The sequence below is a fragment of the Rhinopithecus roxellana genome, chromosome 15 (assembly GCF_007565055.1).
Source record: "Rhinopithecus roxellana isolate Shanxi Qingling chromosome 15, ASM756505v1, whole genome shotgun sequence".
NCBI lineage: Eukaryota > Metazoa > Chordata > Mammalia > Primates > Cercopithecidae > Rhinopithecus > Rhinopithecus roxellana.
In genome coordinates, this window is record NC_044563.1 from 92841570 (window position 1) to 92859902 (window position 18333).

Genomic DNA, 18333 nt, shown 5'->3' on the forward strand with positions numbered 1-18333 from the left:
ATTTTATATTCTCACCAGTAAGATCTTTGGGGTTCCTCTCCTTCAGCCATTATGTCTGCGAGTATTGGGATACAGATTACAGGGGGCGTCTTAGATGGGCTGGTAAGCAAAGGCACTGAGACAGGATGTGTGTAACGTATGTTTCAGGTGCATTGAGGTGTGTTGCAGCTGAGTCTTCACTGGTAATGGAAGGATAGGTGGGTAGAAAAATTTGGAAAGAGAAGGAATCAGAATTTAGTTGTGGCAGCAGTAGGGAACAGTCGGTGTTTTAACTATTTTTCAGTCAAGAGAGTCATGGGATTCTTTTTACTGAGTGTTACAGACTCTGCATTTTGCCTTTTCTAGTTTTATTATCTTTTCCTTTGCATGACAGCTTCTTATTCATTTCTTTCTATTTCTTTCGCCTTCTTTTTATTTACTCCTGTGTGTTTTAATTCTACAACATACTTAATTACAAAGAGAGAAAAGGTGATTTTGCAGGAATAGAAGGGAAGTGAAGAGGTTCCTCTCTTTTTCAGCAGTACCTGAACCTGACGCTTAACTGGTACCTTCTTTAAGCCAAGCACTGTGCCAGGGCTAAGCACATACTTGATATTATTTAATCCTTACGAGAACATGTGATGAGTCCCACTTTACACATGAAGAAACCAAATCATACAAAGGCAAAGTGACTTCTGTGACATCATATTTCTAGTAAATGCTAGATCTGCTAGAGTCCAGAATCCATGCTCTTTCTGTAAACCTGCACATGGCCTCTTCAGGGAGCACAGTTCTGTCACTAGAAACCATCCCAACACAGCTTCACTTAAATGGAAGCCAATGGTAATTGCTGAAGGATAGCAGCCTTGGTAGTTTCTCTCTGAAGTCCTGTCATTATGGGATGCTCTGGTGTATGTTTACATGGGAGCTAAGGTGTATTTTCATATACGTATTCTGTATATTACTATGTTCTGATTTTTTTTAAAAAGCCTTTCTTGCTGGGAAAAGACCGGCCCTTCTGGGTCTAGCCAATTCTTAGAGTAGGAAAATGATTCTGTCCAACAGGATAGTCCAGGAGCCTGCTTTTCATATGCACACGAACCAGTCCAGAACTGGACCTCCTCTATCTGGTACAACCCCAAGATGCAGTGTTCCTCTGCCCTAATCATTCCCTGGAATGGTACCAGACAGCTAGGGACCACCTCTGCAGCTTAGAGCCAGCTGGAGTTATTCAAACTATTCCTTAACTGGTCACTCTGTTTCCCCTGCTATGCCCATGGAAAGCCCAGGGAAGGCTCTGGTCTAAGCTAGCCCCTTGTTTTCTGCCTCCTAACCACCCCAGTATCTTTCCATGTGGCCCTTCATAGCCTGCCATGTTTCCTGTCTTAGGGACCTTTGAGTGTAGTAAATTTTTTTTCCTGAACTTCTCCTTTGTCCTGTGGCCGCACCTGACTGACCATCACGTAAAAGAATACAAAACGTAAGGTGAATCAACTACCATTACCAGGAAATTCAAGTTCAAGTCTAAGTCTTACTAGACAAGTCAGTGAGATCCTGCAACTACCATTAGAAGGAGAAAGCAGCATTGTTTTTATATTATGATTATGAAGGTATAACATTCTAGACAGTTGGGAATATATAATTTTTAATTCAGTCCTAAATGCATCATGAATATAACCTAATGTGATTCATGTTTATGTAGTTTTGATCAAGGAATACGTGAAATCTGACACTCCACTTTTATTCTTTATGAAATACCATGTTAGCCATATGTCATTATACTTCAAATTATCTTTTTTTTTTTTGAGACAGTGTTGTGCTGTTGCCCAGGCTGAAGTGCAGTGGTGTGATTTACACACATGGTTATGTGTGTAAATAACCATGTTGCTTTCTAAAATAGTTGCAGCAGTTACTCTCTCAGGCCATGCATGAGTAGACCAGGCATCTTCATCAGCCTTGACTGGTGGAATTTAAAACAAAACAAAAAACAGTCTTCTATTGTCACTTGTTATTTGAGTTCCTCTACATCTGCTTTTATTTTTTCTTCTTATTCAAAAGTCTTTGATTCTTCCTCATCCTCTGTAGAAACAATTATTACTATTAAGGTTGAAACACCATATTTCTTCAGTTCTAAGACATGGACTTGTTCCCATTTCAACAGTTCTAAAGTTGGGATGCTTCTGTCAGTTGATGTCCAAAGCACTTGGCCACATTTTCTTTATATCCAGTCTATTACTGAATACTATGCAGCCATAAAGAGGAATGAGATCATGTCTTTGCAGGGACATGGATGAAGCTGGAAGCCATCATCCTCAGCAAACTAATACAGAAACAGAAAACCAAACACCAGTGACATGTTCTCACTCATAAGTGGGAGTTGAACAGTGAGAACATGGGGACACAAGGAGGGGAACAACACACACCAGGGCCTATTGCGGGGTTGTGGGCGAGCGGAGGGAACTTAGCGGACAGGTCAGTAGGTGCCGCAAACCACCATGGCACACATATTCCTTTGTAACAAACCAGCACATTCTGCACGTGTATCCTAGAAATTGAAGTAGAATTAAACAAATAAACAAAAAAAGCATCTTCTCCACCCCTAGGCAGAGGAATAGGTTGTGATTGGTTATTATCACCTGATGACCCTGGCCAGCATAGAAGACATCTTGCCATTCCATGGACACCTTAGTTGAGTTATTTGCACTTTATAGTACCATAGCAGTTCAATTTTAGCTTAAATTTAAATCCCTAATTAAACCATCTCAGAAAATTACACATTGATGTAGCATTGAAATTGTTACTATGGTTCAAGAGGAGTTTTGGAACCAGCTTTGTTATACGTGAGGCAAACACTTGTCACTGGCAGATAATCCTACTTCTTTTTTCCTTACAAAACATGATCAGGTGCTGTGTAGGCTCTAGGAAAGAAGGCTGTCCACCCCCAAGTGGATGAAGCTGTGCTTCATTGCAGCATTGAGATTCAGGCAGATGGATTGCCAGTGACGTGGCAGATAGTGCAATTAATGTAAGGAAATGTCAACAGCTTTGGGAATTGATCATAGATTGAATTCCCAGAACTAGAGGACGTATGATTCAGTCATGCATCCTGAAGGCCAAAAACCCAAGTGTAGCTCATAGCTGACTGTCAAAAGCAGTTAATTTCCAGCTACATGAAGTTTACTTAAGGAAATAAAATTATGGTTTTTGCCAAATAAGACATGCAGTTGAGACTAATACCTTTGGAGGGGCCTCAGAACTCTGTTCCCTGTCCTAATGCTTAAGGGTGTCAAAATTGGAAACACTGGTCTAAAGAAAGCTATATGCTTTTAACATTCTATTCATAAACATTACAACCCAAAACTATTCATAATAATAATTAGTACGATAAAGGCTTAGTCTTAAACTTTGATTGGAATAATAAAGAAGAAAGCAATATGAAAGTGAAATCTTATGAATTTGTATCATGTTGCCAAGTTATAACAAATTTTTAAATACACATTTAATATAATTCTTTCTCTCTAATCATTATCACATTAGTCATATCTAGAAACCAGGATATATGATGTTACCCTATACTTATTTAAAAATGTTTTGTATTTTAAAATTCTTGGAATTATGATCATTCAGTGTAGACAATACTGTCTGCATAGTTACTTAATTTACTTTACTTTTTTTTTTTTTTTGAGATGGAGTTTCGCTCTGTCCCCCAGGCTGGAGTGCAGTGGTGCAATCTCAGCTCACTGCAACCTCTGCCTCTTGGGTTCAAGCGATTGTCCTGCCTCAGCCTCCCGAGTAACTGGAATTACAGGCGCCTGCCACTGCACCCAGCTCATTTTTGTATTTTTGGTAGAGATGGGGTTTTGCCATGTTGGCCAGGCTGGTCTCGAACTCCTGACCTCAGGTGATCCACCCGCCTTGGCCTCCCAGAATGCTGGGATTATAGGCATGAGCCACCGTGCCTGGCCAATTTACTTTCTTAACCTATTATTTTTAAAGGAAGAAAAAGCAAGCCTACTTTTACTAACGATAGCAGATGTGAGAATATTTTATAAAACAAAAAAAGGGGAAGCAAGTTACCTGGAAAGAGGACAGCCTTCAGAAGATTCTTTTGTCTTGGTAGAAATGAAATCATGTTTGTTCAACAAAATGACAGTCACTCTGCATAAAACCAGGTTTTATTTAAAAAGAAGAAACAGTAACCCGGAAAACAGACCCTGCCCCCATAGGAGTCTCAGCCTGTTTCTAATTGTATTCTGCATGGTTTAGGTTGGAATTGTAGACCTGAGTCTGTCATTTGGAACCAAACGTCCTGTTGCTATTCATGGAAGAGGAAGTTAACAATACAAAATCGTTTGCTTTCCACATGTTTTGAACTGCTATCAGGAAGGAGGGGTCTTTCAGCTCAATAAGTTTTCCATTTCTGTCTACTTCTGTCTCATCTCAAAATGTGTTAAGTTTTAAAGTTAACTGAACAATATTAAGTTATGAAATGATTTAAGTAGAAGAAAGATTAGTGAGAAGTATCATGATATTCAGAGGTGCTTGGGGGCTAATACCTGTTAAATTTTAAGTAGACTGTAGTTATATGAGCTTTTTTTTTTTTTTTTTTTGAATCTCTTGATAGGCAGGCCCTGCTATTGTAAGTACAGGAATAGGGAAATCAATAAATTTGTGTATCTGCCCATTTTGGTTTGTTTTCATAAGAAAAATATCTGGAGCTTGTGAGCATTTTCTGTGTTGACTGCCGCTTAGGGTTGTTCCTTCCTGGTTCCCGAGCCCTGGATGCCAAACTTCTTTGTAGGCCTTTCCAAGGGAGTGTACCCTGTCTGTGGCCTTTGTTCAGTGCTGCAATGTGTATAATAGATTTTCAAGGTTTTTTTTTTTTTTTTTAAGTTACCTGGAAAGTTGTTTTATTTCGATCAGTAAATGGTCCTAAAGAAATTGCTGTGCACTGGGCACTCTGCCACGTTGCCAGCTCACATTACCACCTGAGAGTTTGTGAAGAATCATCCGCAAGCAATTCGTAGGAGGAGGAGGAGACCTCAGGAGACTCACTCAAAAGCTTTTCTGGGCCACTTCATTGCCAGAAACTCATTCAACAAACATTTGCTAATCTCGACTTTGCTTCTGGAAAACTGGGAAGCAGATGTGATTGAGAAGTTCTGATTTCAGTGGCTCAGGGTCTGGTGAGGGATGGCAGACGTGGGCAGGTAAACAACAGCGCCGAGGGGTAGGAGCTGTAGTGGAAGTGGGCAGAAGTTGCTGTGGAAGCACAGAGGTGGAACCTTTTTTGCCTGAGAACATTCTGGAAGGGCTCACAAAGACATGGCATTTAAACAGAATCTTGATAGAATTTGGTCAATGCAAGGGGAGTGAGAAAGTTTTCAGGGCAGTGAATACTCATGTACAGACAAGGAGTCTTACTGGGAGGTGGTGAGGGGTCCCCATGGCCACTGGGGCTTACTGAACTTGGAGAATAGGGAGAGATGTGGGTGGAAACACTGGTCATGGGGGATTCACTTCAAAAGACCATACCTGAATCCTCTGAAAGCCTAAAACATGGTAGGAATGAAATCATAGATTTCACAGGATAGGATAGCTTGGAAAATAAGCACAAAAGCTTACATTACTTTTCCTCCCATCCTCTTCTGATAAACCACAGATCCTTCTTTTTTTTCAACCTTCAACTCTTAAATCTTCAGGGCTTCTGGGCAGAATCTCTTGCATTGGGAGTTGTCGTGACCTCATGGAGGAATTAATTCATCCCAATAGCTATTTCTACGAGACTTTCTGTCCTGGGTCCTTCGGCTCTGTGGTTGCTAAGAAAGCCCAGGTCAGGGGTCTGTCCCTTCCTTCTGGGGCCATTTAATTTCACTCCCTTCTGTGACTACAGACTGAGATGCTAAGCCACGATCCCACCTGAGCTGCTGCCACGATTAGCTTGATTCATGCTGTCACTGTTACCACTTCACCTCAAGAAAAACCTGAGAAGGAAAGAATTGATGTGGCATAGTCAGAGTGGCTGAATATTTTCAGACCCAGTTTTGCAAGGCATAGTTGGATTAACTGGACACTTCAGGGATCTCAGTCAGTTGCATAAAACTGAACCTAGGCCCTTGGTGGTGTGAGAGATCACCTCTCCATGTGCAGGTGAAGATCCACGGTACCTCCTATCCCCAAGTCCACCTCGTTTTAATTTACTTTTTAAATTAAAAAAGTATTGTAGGTTTGTTATGAATAGTTTGAGCAGTTGAAAAGAATATAGAATAAAATGTGAGATCCTCCTTGCACACATGCATGCCTGTGGTCAGCCAGATCCCAAAATTTGGAACGCATCCTTTTAGACTTTTACATATGTATCTACAAACATTATACATACACATATACATCACTTGTTTTTACTAAAAAAGGATTATGCTCCAAGTGTTTCCTGGAACTTCATTTTCCCTACCTAAAGTATCTTGGACATATGATGCCTTTTACAGCAATGAAAAGTTGAGGGTAAGTCTCAGTTTTTATTCTTTGTAGTAAAGGTTTCTTGATAGTAGAGTTGTCAGATTTAGCACATTGCCCAGTTAACTTTCGTTTCAAGTAAACAATGAATACTTTTTTGGTGTGCATATCCTATAGAATATTTGGTATATATGTTCATATGTACTGAAAAAGTATTAGCTGTTCATTTGAGATGCGAGTGAACTGGGTTCCCTATTTTATCTGGCAACTCTGCACTTGTTAGTTCACTTACGTATCATTGGTTTGGAGTTGTTATTGTTTTTCTATGAAAAACTTTTCATGCACAAAACCTTGAAACCATAAAAAGGTCCTGTTTCCTGGGAAAGGTGGTGTCTGGGCCAGTGTTCACACACCTGATGAATGAGAAGGGTTTGGGGCCACCTCAGCTGGGCACCCAGAACTCATTACTTGCCTCTGTTGGAAAGAACTGGCCTGTGTAGCTGCTTTGTAGTTGGAGCTGAGACCCGACTCTTTCATCCTAGCCACTATGTGAAGTTGCCACTGGCGGTCACCTGAAGTTGTGTGGGTGATATTAATTGAATTTTTGAAAAACCGAATGCTGGTATTTGTAGGAATTTGCAGTGTAGACAGGCAGCCTTTCAACCACTGCATATCATAATTAGAGCAAGCTTTTAAGATTCTTTGAAGTACTAAATGTTTATGAAATTCAAATAGGGGTGCCAATCTGCACAATAAAGGGGGCCTTGGTGGTGTTTTTAAAAATCTTCTATTTTGTAGATGTAAATATATGCCATAATTAGCGGGAAGTAACTTGAAGAGCCGTGGCTGAGTTTATTACTATTATTCTTATTTAAAACAGCTGTGGCAGGCAGGCTACAGCTGCTGTCTCATCATTGGGTTGGGCAGGGCATAAGGGCTGAAGTGAACACACTCAAAGACTCTTTTCTGAGGGCAGCTCCTTCACTCCCCCTAAATGCAGGCTTCCTTGCTGGGGAGCTGTCTCACAGTTGGCCCAGCTTCCCTGCCCACCCCAAGCCTCTGAATGTCAATGGGACGGACTTCAAGGGTCTTAGCCAGGATGCAGATGCATGCAAATGAGAGGGTGAGGAGCCTTTGAGAGCAGCCAGCTTTCTCCAGACCCCCGCATGGCAATGCTGCCTCTAGGGGCACTTTTGCCCCACAGCTCCAGGCCCAGTGCAGAGCGATTGTCCTTTGGTGCCTGTGGGAGCAGCTGCAGTGCCGCACTGTGCCCTGCCTGGTCGAGCCTCACCATGTGGCAGGCCTGGACGGCTGCCCGCCACAGGGCCCAGCTCCCAGCACTGCCTGCCAAGGAGCCAGATGCTACCATTGGAAAAAATTGCTTCACAATTTGAAATCTTGGTTCTTTGATCATTGCTCAGAGAGGATGAAGAGAGGTTCAAAGTAGTGTTTTAAAATGCCAGCGTCTTGTTGCAGCCATCAGTGCCTATTAGACTGTCTCTGGTTGGGGACAGTCCTCTTGATGTTTTCATTTTTGCAATCATGTCATTCTCCGCAGCTCTTCCAAGCCCTCTGGATAGGAAAGGAAGGCCCATAGCCTTCTCCTGACCCTGTGCCCCTGCTGTCCCCCTGCCTCGTGCCTTAGAGGTTATCTCTTTGCCTTTGTTCCAACAGGCTTTTCCCCAGTGAAGCTTGTGACAAAGTTGTTGTCATCTGCCAAATGCTGCTGCCGTGTGAGCTGCTCACTCTCATTCTTCACTGGGCAGAAGTAGCCTTCACTTCCTAATCCTTCTGCCCCCACAGCCAGGTCTCCAGAGGACAGAGGTTTTGCAGGGATGATCCACTCTGTCCCCTGGCCTAGCACCCGCCTCCAAGGACTTCAGATCCCACATACTTGGGCGAGGCCTCATTCTTCCTTACCCTTGAAATGGGAAGGGTCAATCTTTGGAGAGTGTTGCATTTTTCATATTTACTCCCAAAAGGCAAAAACATGAAATTAAACCAAACAGCTCCAGGATGACTGGTTATGGTGGCCCACACCTATAATCCCAGCACTTTGGGAGGCCAAGGCAGGTGGATCACTTTATGTCAGGAGTTCGGGACCAGCCTGGCCAACATAGTGAAACCCATTCTCTACTAAAAGATACAAAAATTAGTGTGGTGGCATGTATCTGTAATCCCAGCTACTTGGGAGGCTAAGGCAGTAGAATCGCTTGAACCCAGAAGGTCAAGGTTGCAGTGAGCCGACATTGTGCCACTGCACTCCAGCCTGGGCAGCAGAGTGAGACTCTGTCTCAAAAAAAAAAGAACAGATCTATGAATAAATGGGCTTACCAAGTAAGAGGTGATAGAGGAGAAACCAATCCAGACTCTTATCTGGGAACTTAAACTGTTTCAGTTGTGGAAGTAATGGGTGTAAGAGAAGGATGATTTGGGAAAGAATTTGGAAGCTTTTGATGGAATATATTTTTGTTTTCTGTTGCTGTCCGCTTCCTCTGCCCATCATTGAAACCTGCTTCTGCTTTGACTTTCTGTTGTTTTTCAGGACTTGCCCACAAATAGACCTTAAAGTCTTTAATTCACTCAACACACATGTGTTAATGGTGGCTTTTTTTTATTCCCAGAAAGAATTCTATAACATGTCTAATCATGCCTTTGTGAGAAAGATAATTTTGTACCTGTTTGAGCTGTTGTACTCAATACATAAGACCCATCATAAACACAAACCAGAAAAAGTCCTAATTTTTCTGTTTGGAAAAAGCCAGTGTTGCATCTGTGCCACACACCTGACAAATGTGGGTTGGGGCCAAGACTGGCTCCGTGGTGACAGTCTTTATTGTGTTTATTGATCACAAACTCTTGTCTCGTTGAGGAAAGGTATCTGTAGTTGTGACTTGAGGCTCTGTCTTCATCTCTATCGTGGTCAATATTTCAAATTGACAAGTGAACAGGAGTGAGTATAGGTATTGTTAATGACTAATTTTTATAGTACATTGTAGATTGCAGATGAATTTCATATGCATTATCTCCTCATATTACCACCGTGGCCTTTGGAAACAGGTCATCTTCCCTGTGGATAAAGATGAGAAAAACGAGACCCAAAAAGTGATTCCAAATCCCTCACTTCTGCTGCCTGTGCTGTCAGTCCAGTGTCTGAGATGAGATGACAAATGAGAGGCAGCATTCACAGATGCCTGGACCAGTGTCAGACTGGATGAGATGGAGGACTGAACTTTGGACAGAATTTTAAAAAGGAAATGTAAAACTGGACTCTTGGGAAGCAAACAGAACCTGAAGAACTATGTGGGTGAGGAGGAAGAGAGGAATGGTGAAGTTAAGGAGGAAAGGAAAGAGAACTGCAGAATTGTTACAGAAGTGTTCTTAGGTCTGTGGTACCTGAAGTTCTGGATGGAAGTTACAGAGGAGCTCATTTCAACTTAACAGATGTAATAGGCAGCATCATGGATCCCCAGAGATGCCTCATCTGTAGCTATGGAATCTGTGGATAATGGTACATTACATGGCAAAGGGGAATTAAAAGTTGTTAATCAGCAGATAGAATATCTTGGATTATCTAAGTGGGCCTAGTGTGGTCCCAAGGTCCCTTAAAAGCAGAAGAGGGAGACAAAAGAAGACATCCAGAGAGATGACAGTTGGCATGTGAGAAGGATTCGGCTGGTGTTTCCGGCTTTGAAAATGGAGCAAGGGGCTCCGGGACAAGGAATGTGGGTGGTCTCAGAAGCTGGAAGAGGCAAGGAAACAGAACCCTTTTCAGAGCCTCTGTCTAGTAAGGTGTTGCATCCCTTCTAGTTCCTTGATCTTAGCTGGCTGAGCTGAATTAAATTTCTGACCTACAAGAATATAAAATAATTAGCTTGTCTTGTTTTAAGCCACTAAATTTGTGATAATTTGTAGCAGAGAAAATTAATATAACAGAAAAAAGAATTATCTAACAGTTAAGACTGTCTGGCAACATTATTATTATTATTTATAAATAGAAAAAAATTATTATTTATAAATAGAGATGGAGTCTTGCTATGTTGCCCAGGCTGGTCTCAAACTCCTAGGCATAAGTGGCCACCGCGCCTGGCCCAGCAGCGTTATTGAAGTGGTTTTCCTGTGTCTGACAGTATTTAGCTTTAAGGCAGTGCAGATCAGGATGCTGTGGAAAGGATTTCTGCTTTTGGAAGTAGGGGAGAGTTGACCTCTGAACTAAGTTTCATCTTAGAGTTTAGGGTCTCTGTTTCTAGAGCAAACAGGAAGATTTCTTAGAAGCGCTCATTTGCCTGGACTTCCCCAGCCATATTTTTAAGTGTTGTTTTTTAACATTGCAGAACCTGGCCCGTGACCAGCCTTTTTTGGCTAGCTTGTGCCCAGAAGATGGGATATGGTTTGACTTTGGAATGTATTGGAAAGATAAGTTTTACTAGTTTTCAACTGCTTCTTGGATTTTTGGTTTTATTTACTTTTAGAAAATATCCTGTGATTAGGTAAAAGCTGCTTAGGCAGAAATAGTTTGTATCTCTGATAGTGGTACATTTTTTTAAACTCCTTTTCTGGCCGGGCGCGATGGCTCAAGCCTGTAATCCCAGCACTTTGGGAGGCCGAGACGGGCGGATCATGAGGTCAGGAGATCGAGACCATCCTGGCTAACCCGGTGAAACCCCGTCTCTACTAAAAAATACAAAAAACTAGCTGGGCGAGGTGGTGGGCGCCTGTAGTCCCAGCTACTCGGGAGGCTGAGGCAGGAGAATGGCGTGAACCCGGGAGGCGGAGCTTGCAGTGAGCTGAGATCTGGCCACTGTACTCCAGCCTGGGCGACAGAATGAGACTCTGTCTCAAAAAAAAAAAAAAAAAAAAACCACACACACAACTAATTTTCTTGCTTTCAGAACTACATGAAATAAGTGGCCTCTTATTTTCAGTTGGGAGGGGGACGTGTCAGTAGGGTAGATAATGAACTCTGCAAATCCCAGACTCCTTTGTTGTTGATTTAATGCTAGCATTCTTTGATATTATTCTTTGCTTCATGGGAGTTCAGTGACTGCATTTCTTTCTGGAATAGCCATAACACTATCAGCTGACAGATAATTATATTTTACATCATTACTTCCTCCTAGAAAATTCCTGAAGAGCATTTGTGATATGGTTGGATAGCTACATAATTATTTTCTATGTTCAAGGGTAATTACAAAGCAGTTGTAATGGCAGATTGGTTATTTACTGTTAGCTGGGAAGCCTTTTAAAATCTAATCTCTTAAATTTACACTAATAATTAAATAGAGAATTTTCTCAGACTGTTTCTCCTTACCTCATATCTAAATGAAGGATAAAATGCACATAGACTCTATGACCGAGCAATTATACTCCTAGGAACACCCAACAGAAGCACATCCGTATGTTCATCAAAAGCATATTCAAGAACGTTCATAGTAGCACTCTTCATAATAGGTCCATTTGGAAGCCTTGCAGATGTCCCTAAGTAATAGAGTGGATAGATTGTGGCATTTTTCATTCAATGGAATATTCTGCAGTAATGAGGATGAATGAACTATATACAACAATGTGGTTGAATCTCACAAATCAAATGCTGAGTAAACAAACTAAACACAAGCGTAAACCCTGTTTAGTTCCACTTGCTTAAAGTTCAGAAAGCAGACAAAACTAATGTGTAATGTTTCAGGATCATGGTTACACTGGCAAGGTGTATGGATTATTGTGCCTGGAAGGAAGGATATTTGGGGGAGAGAGGGACTTCCATTTCTTCATCTGGGTGCTGGTTCACTTGATGAAAATTAATCGAGCTGTAAACTTCCAATTTGTGTACTTCTCTGAATGTATGTTATGTTTTAATTTTATGTAAAAATGATAACTTTGACAACTGTAAAACACGTAATTTGTTGGGATGGTTTCTGAGGGTAGGTTGAGTATTCTTTAATAACTTTGTTTTGAATAATTCTGTCATTGTAACTACAGATCATCCATTCCAAATGAAAGCTATATTAAAGTCGTTTGGGGAGTTCTAAGAGGTAATGGTAAACCAATGGTGAGGTGGTAGGCATGGTCTGCCCCAGCTGCAAACAATAAGGACGTTGCTTGGCTGTAAGGAATTTACGACAGTGACAAAACCATCTAAAAAATCAGTTTTCTTTTTATTATCACCATATTAACTGACAAAACCTCCTTTGTTGGCCTGAGTCCTAAATGGTGAAGTTAGTGTTCAATTTTTTTTTTTTTTTTTTTTTGAGGCGGAGTCTCGCTCTGTCGCCGGGGCTGGAGTGCAGTGGCCGGATCTCAGCTCACTGCAAGCTCCGCCTCCCGGGTTTACGCCATTCTCCTGCCTCAGCCTCCCGAGTAGCTGGGACTACAGGCGCCCGCCACCTCGCCCGGCTAGTTTTTGTATTTTTTTTAGTAGAGACGGGGTTTCACCGTGTTAGCCAGGATGGTCTCGATCTCCTGACCTCGTGATCCGCCCGTCTCGGCCTCCCAAAGTGCTGGGATTACAGGCTTGAGCCACCGCGCCCGGCCAGTGTTCAATTTTTTTAATTAATTTTTTTTTTGAGACAGCATCTAGTTCTGTTGTCCGGGCTGGAGTGCGGTGGTACAAATCATGTGGCTCACTGCAGCCTCAAACTCCTGGGCTCTAGGAAGCTTCCTTTTGTAGCCTCCCAGGTAGCTGGGACTACCAGCACATATTACCATGCCCGACTAATTAAAAAAAATTATTTGTAGAGATGGCATCTCCCTATGTTGCCCAGGCTGGTCTTGAACTCCTGGGCTCAAGCAATCCTACTGCCTCAGCCTCTGAAAGTGCTGGGATTATAGGTGTGAACCACGGTACCCAGCTGAATTTTTATTTTTTATATATGTACTTATACAACATATATAATGGTGAATTTTTATTTTATATATAAAACATCTGTATGCTTCAAATTACCATGCACATTATCCGTTATATTAATTCTCCTTTAGTAACACATGCGGACCCAGCCTTGTACTCATTTCAGGTGCAGTCTGAGTCCACAGTCCCCATGGTGCTATGTGTTCCAGTAGTTAAACAGATTTGTCAATGAGCAACAATAGTAGAATGATTATGAAGATGAGGAAACAGAACTTTTTTTTCCATTCCCTCAGTCTCTGTTTCTACTTTTGGAATTTTTATGTTTAAAATTTTAAATAGCTGAAGTAGAGTGCTGGTTATTATTGAAAATCATTTGTCAAATAAAGGTAGGCAGTCTTAAAAATGTGTCAGATCTGCTAGGTGTGCCGCTGCTGTGGGACAGCTGCCTTCACCAGCATTACTTAAGCGTGGAACCTCACACAGACAGAACTGTAACAGTTGTGAACGTATTCAGCAGTTTTACTAACATCATGGTGAATAATACCATTCTAAACTTAGTTAACATTTTAAAATTATATATATTGACAGATTATTTTGTATGTTGACAGTTTTTAAAAATCTATTTACTCTCCCAGTGACCCCCCCGTCACCCACACACAATTGCTTATTTCACTGTGTTCCCTTCCATAGTCCACTCTGTACACCAAAACCACTAGACTGCTTTCCCCCCTGCTTAGAGATAGGGTCTTGCTATGTTGCCCAGGTTGGTCTCAAACTCCTGGGCTTAAGCAAGCCTCCTGCCTCAGCCTCCCGAGTAACTGGGACTATAGGTGTTCTACCACACCCAGCTTGCTAGACTACATTTGATTATTTAGTAGTCTTTCAGAACAACTTGATTAATCAAAATCAACTAGTACAACATTAGCTCATAGTGTATTTATAGCACATGGAGACTCTTTTTCAAAGCTGGGAATTTAAAGTTGAAAGAAAGAAAAATAATAATTTTGAATACACCTTTTCTGCTCAACATAAACTTACTGCAGCATCATTGGGAAGCATCGTAGATATTCATCAGTAGAGCATGTATTAAATTATGGTGTATCTGTGCCATAGAACAGTATGCGCAGCCACTAGAAAGTGTGGCTGTTCATTCTTTAAATGGCTGTACTTTATAGTACTGAAATTCCATATTAGTACTATATGAGTTCTAAGATGCCTAGGTATATATATGTTTAATGCCAGGTTTTAGAAAAGTTAATATAATGTGCTACTGTTTGTGTGATAAAGGAGGAATTGGAATGCTTGAATGCCTAAGTGCTGAATGTCTCTGAAAGGATACCTGAGAAAGGGATAAAGGGATAACGTTGGTTACCCTTAGGGAGGTTGGCAAATTTTTGGGTTCATGCTCATTTTGCAGTTTTATTTTTCCCCCCTCTTTACCACATGCATGTTTTTACTTTTTAAAAAAATGCTGGGCCAGGCCGGTGGCTTACGCCTGTAATCCCAGCACTTTGGGAGGCCAAGGTGGGCGGATCACCTGAGGGTGGTAGTTCGAGACCAGCCTGACCAACATGGAGAAACCCTGTCTCTACTAAAAATACAAAAAAAATTAGCTGGGCATGGTGGTACCTGCCTGTAATCCTAGCTACTCAGGAGGCTGAGGCAGGAAAGTCGCTTGAACCCAGGAGGCAGTGGTTGCAGTGAGCCGAGATCGCGCCACTGCACTCCAGCCTGTGCAACAAGAGCAGAACTCCATCTCAAAAAAAAAAAAAAAAAAAAAAAAATCTGGAACGTTTTGGCACAAGCTCCGTCATAATAGTAACAGCATTAATCCTGTCACCATAAAGCACCCGAGCTGCTTTTCACAGCAAAGTATTCTGAGGTGGCAGCAAAGCAAGGCAGTGGCAGTTCTTAAAGGTAACACCGCCATGTTGAAAGCTCAATGGGAATTGCAATGTTCAGAGCCCCTGTGTGCCTGAGGTGTATGGTAGCCCTTCTTCCCTGGAGGCTGGAGTTCAGTTAGACCCAGGGGCCCCTTCAGCCTTGGGAGTTCAGATGCTGATCTCAGTTAGGGAAAGACATGCATGATTTCTTGCTGAGCTGCTCTTTTGTGGAGCCAAATGTTAAACCTTTGAATGTGAGAAAAATGCACACCTGGGTATTTTTATTTATTTATGATTTATATCCCATAAAATACAAAAAACAGAATGTGAGAAAGCTCACTACATTTATGGGTAACGTAAAACCGGATAAGTACAAGTTAAAGCAGGTTGGAAACCAGTAAAAGGAGCTGTATCTTGACTATTAGTAGCTATTAGAAGCACCTGAGGCAAGTTAATTACTGTAGTTGAACTCTGAATTTAGCTTTGAATTTCTTGGCACATAAGGTGAAAAGGGGAATGTGGAGTAAGTACATGGTTCTCTTTATTTGTAGACAGAAAGTAGGAAGTTTTGCCTAAGGAGATGGACATTTTCCTAGTAACCAATTCAAAAAGGAAATTTAAATGTAGATACTTATTTTTAAGTATCTGATGATTCAGGTCTTAGTGGTTAGTGCCTGTCAAGGTATAAAAATTAGCCAGTCAGAATCTGCCAAATCTGGTGCGATACGGTGCCTCACACCTGTAATCTCAGCACTTAAGAGTGGCTGAGGTGGGCAGATCACTTGAGGCCAGGAGTTCGAGACCAGCCTGGGCACCAAGGCAAAACCCTGTCACTACTAGAAATACAGAAATAGTTGGGCGTGGTGGCACATGCCTGTAATCTCAGCTACTCGGGAGGCTGAGGCGGGAGAATCCATTGATCCTGGGAGGCGGAGGTTGCAGTGAGCCTCGCACCACTGCATTCCAGCCTAGGTGACAGAGCCAGACCCTGTCTCAAAAAAAAAAAAAGTGCCAAACCTCACAAAATATAAAATCTCATTTGAGTGTCAGATCCACGCACCTCTGCTTCAACAGCCACCACAGCAGCCCACATTTATCATCTCTGGCTTGGACTGCTATAATGGCCTCCTAGTATATGTATACATCCTCTCTGCTCTCTTCTGGAGTCTTCTTCGAGCTGTGGTCAGAGGTGCCTTTTTGGAAAGCAGAGCTGGTTGTGCCCTGCCACTGTTCCAGGACTGTCTGCTCACTGTGTCCTTTGGTCTCAGGATATTAGACCCAAGCCCTCCCACCTCTCCAGCTCTCCTGCCATCCTCTGTCTCTTGCTTTCTCTTTAGTCCTTCTTTCTGGCTGTGTGCCCTTTGAACACCCTCTTCTCTCCTATGGAACGCTTCTCTTGCCTAAGCCTCGTCTTCTTTCTTGGGATCTGAGTTACATCATCATTAGAGGCGCCTCTGATCCTGGGAGCTCACTCCTCACCATTTGTGCTCATGTCCCCCCGTACCTCTCTCCCTGGGGCTTAGCTCTGTGTGGTGTGTTCCTGACTTAATTGTAAGCTCACGAGAGCAGGCCCTGACTCAGATTTTGCTTGTTCTATCCCCAGCTCTGAGCATTGTGCCTGACGCAGAGCAGGGGGTTGGTAGATATTTGAGGGAAGGCAGCTATTACTCTGTGGCTGTCTTTGGTCTGTTTTGTGCTGCTACAACAGAATGCCACAGCCTGGGGTAATTTATAAAGAACAGAAATTCATTTCTCACATTTCTAGAGGCTGGGAAGTCCAAGAGCAAGTCTGCAGCATCTGGTGGAAGGCAGATGAAGGGCCAAAGAGAGCCAGCTTACTTCTGAAAGCCCTACTTACAGCAGCATTAACCCATATGCAAGAGCAGAGGCTCAACACCTAAACCCATCCCAAAAGGCCTCACCTCCCAACACTCTTGCACTGGGGATTAAGTTTCCAATGCATGAATTTAGTGGGGCACATTCAGACCACTGCAGTGATCAAACGCTGCAGCAGCCAGTTTCTTCTCTCCAGTGGCCACTGCATCCTGCTGAAGACATTTCTTTCTGAAGCACAGGGCTAATCATATCATTTTCTTGGCACCCAAGCTTTCAAGGGGTATCTATTTCCTACAGAATACAATCTATACTGCCTTTTTAGCCCCCATAACCTGTGCCCAAGCTGCACTTCCAAACTCCTAGTCTGAAGTCCTTAATCCATGCACAGAAGCTAGAATGCAGCACTCCAGGCCTTGGCCTGTACTGTACCCCCAGCCTTCCCTGCATGTGCTAGTCTAAATCATTCCTGAACTGAGACCCCCTGTGGAAAGTCGTACCTTCCATTGCTGGAACTCTAAGTACCTTTGACATGGTACTTATTTTCTATCTGAATGATAGTTATTTTATGTAACCAGTTGTAGGCAAAACCTGTACATTGTCTAGCATGAACCTCTCAGGTAGGTACTTAATAAAAATGTGTTAAATGAATGGCAACTTATGCTCATTATTTAACTTCTTTGTAAGTCAATCTTTAATAGGAACCATTTCCCCTCCAGATATTCTAATTTTTAAGAAAGTTTCTGTTTGTACATATATGACAAATGGCTAGTCAGCTGCAGTCTCCTGTTTTTTTAAATATCTTTAAAGATGAGTGAATATGAATCCAATTAATATCCTGCTTTCTGTGCATATTTCAAAGACCTTGTGGATCTTTTATTGCAAGGACACAGTGTTATTCTGATACTGAATGCAAGAAAGTAAAACAAAATTGATACATGTAGCTTGTCATTTCAAGAGAGGACTGCCCAAATCAGCAACCTCTTTAAGAAATGACAGATGGGTATTGAACTTGTTTCTAGATGAGCATCACCTTCCCAAGCCAGCCAACTTCATTCAGCCAAGCGGATGTCTTACCCTGAAGGTTACTGCTCGGTGCCGCGACTCCTGGGATGAGAGAATAACCCACACCTCCATTTCCTTTCCAACAGGCTGATTTAAACTGCAATATTCAAGATGATGCTGGGGCTTTTTATGGTGTAACCAGTCAGTACGAGAGTTCTGAAAATATGACAGTCACCTGTTCCACCAAAGTTTGCTCCTTTGGGAAGCAAGTAGTAGAAAAAGTAGAGGTAAGTTGGCCTCTATATACTGGGAAACTTCATTCAAGGCAGACTGTTGCCT

At 42.1% G+C, this 18333-nt stretch overlaps 1 protein-coding gene across 9 annotated transcripts in view; it reads left to right on the top strand.

Moving 5' to 3' along the window:
- Positions 1-18333, top strand: part of TEAD1 (TEA domain transcription factor 1) — a 278487-nt gene that overhangs the window by 241394 nt on the left and 18760 nt on the right. For all 9 annotated transcript variants that reach the window (XM_030918362.1, XM_030918357.1, XM_030918360.1 and 6 more), the window contains one exon: positions 18141-18281. In XM_030918362.1, the coding sequence (XP_030774222.1) occupies positions 18141-18281 (141 nt within the window). The remainder of the gene's footprint in view (positions 1-18140; positions 18282-18333) is intronic.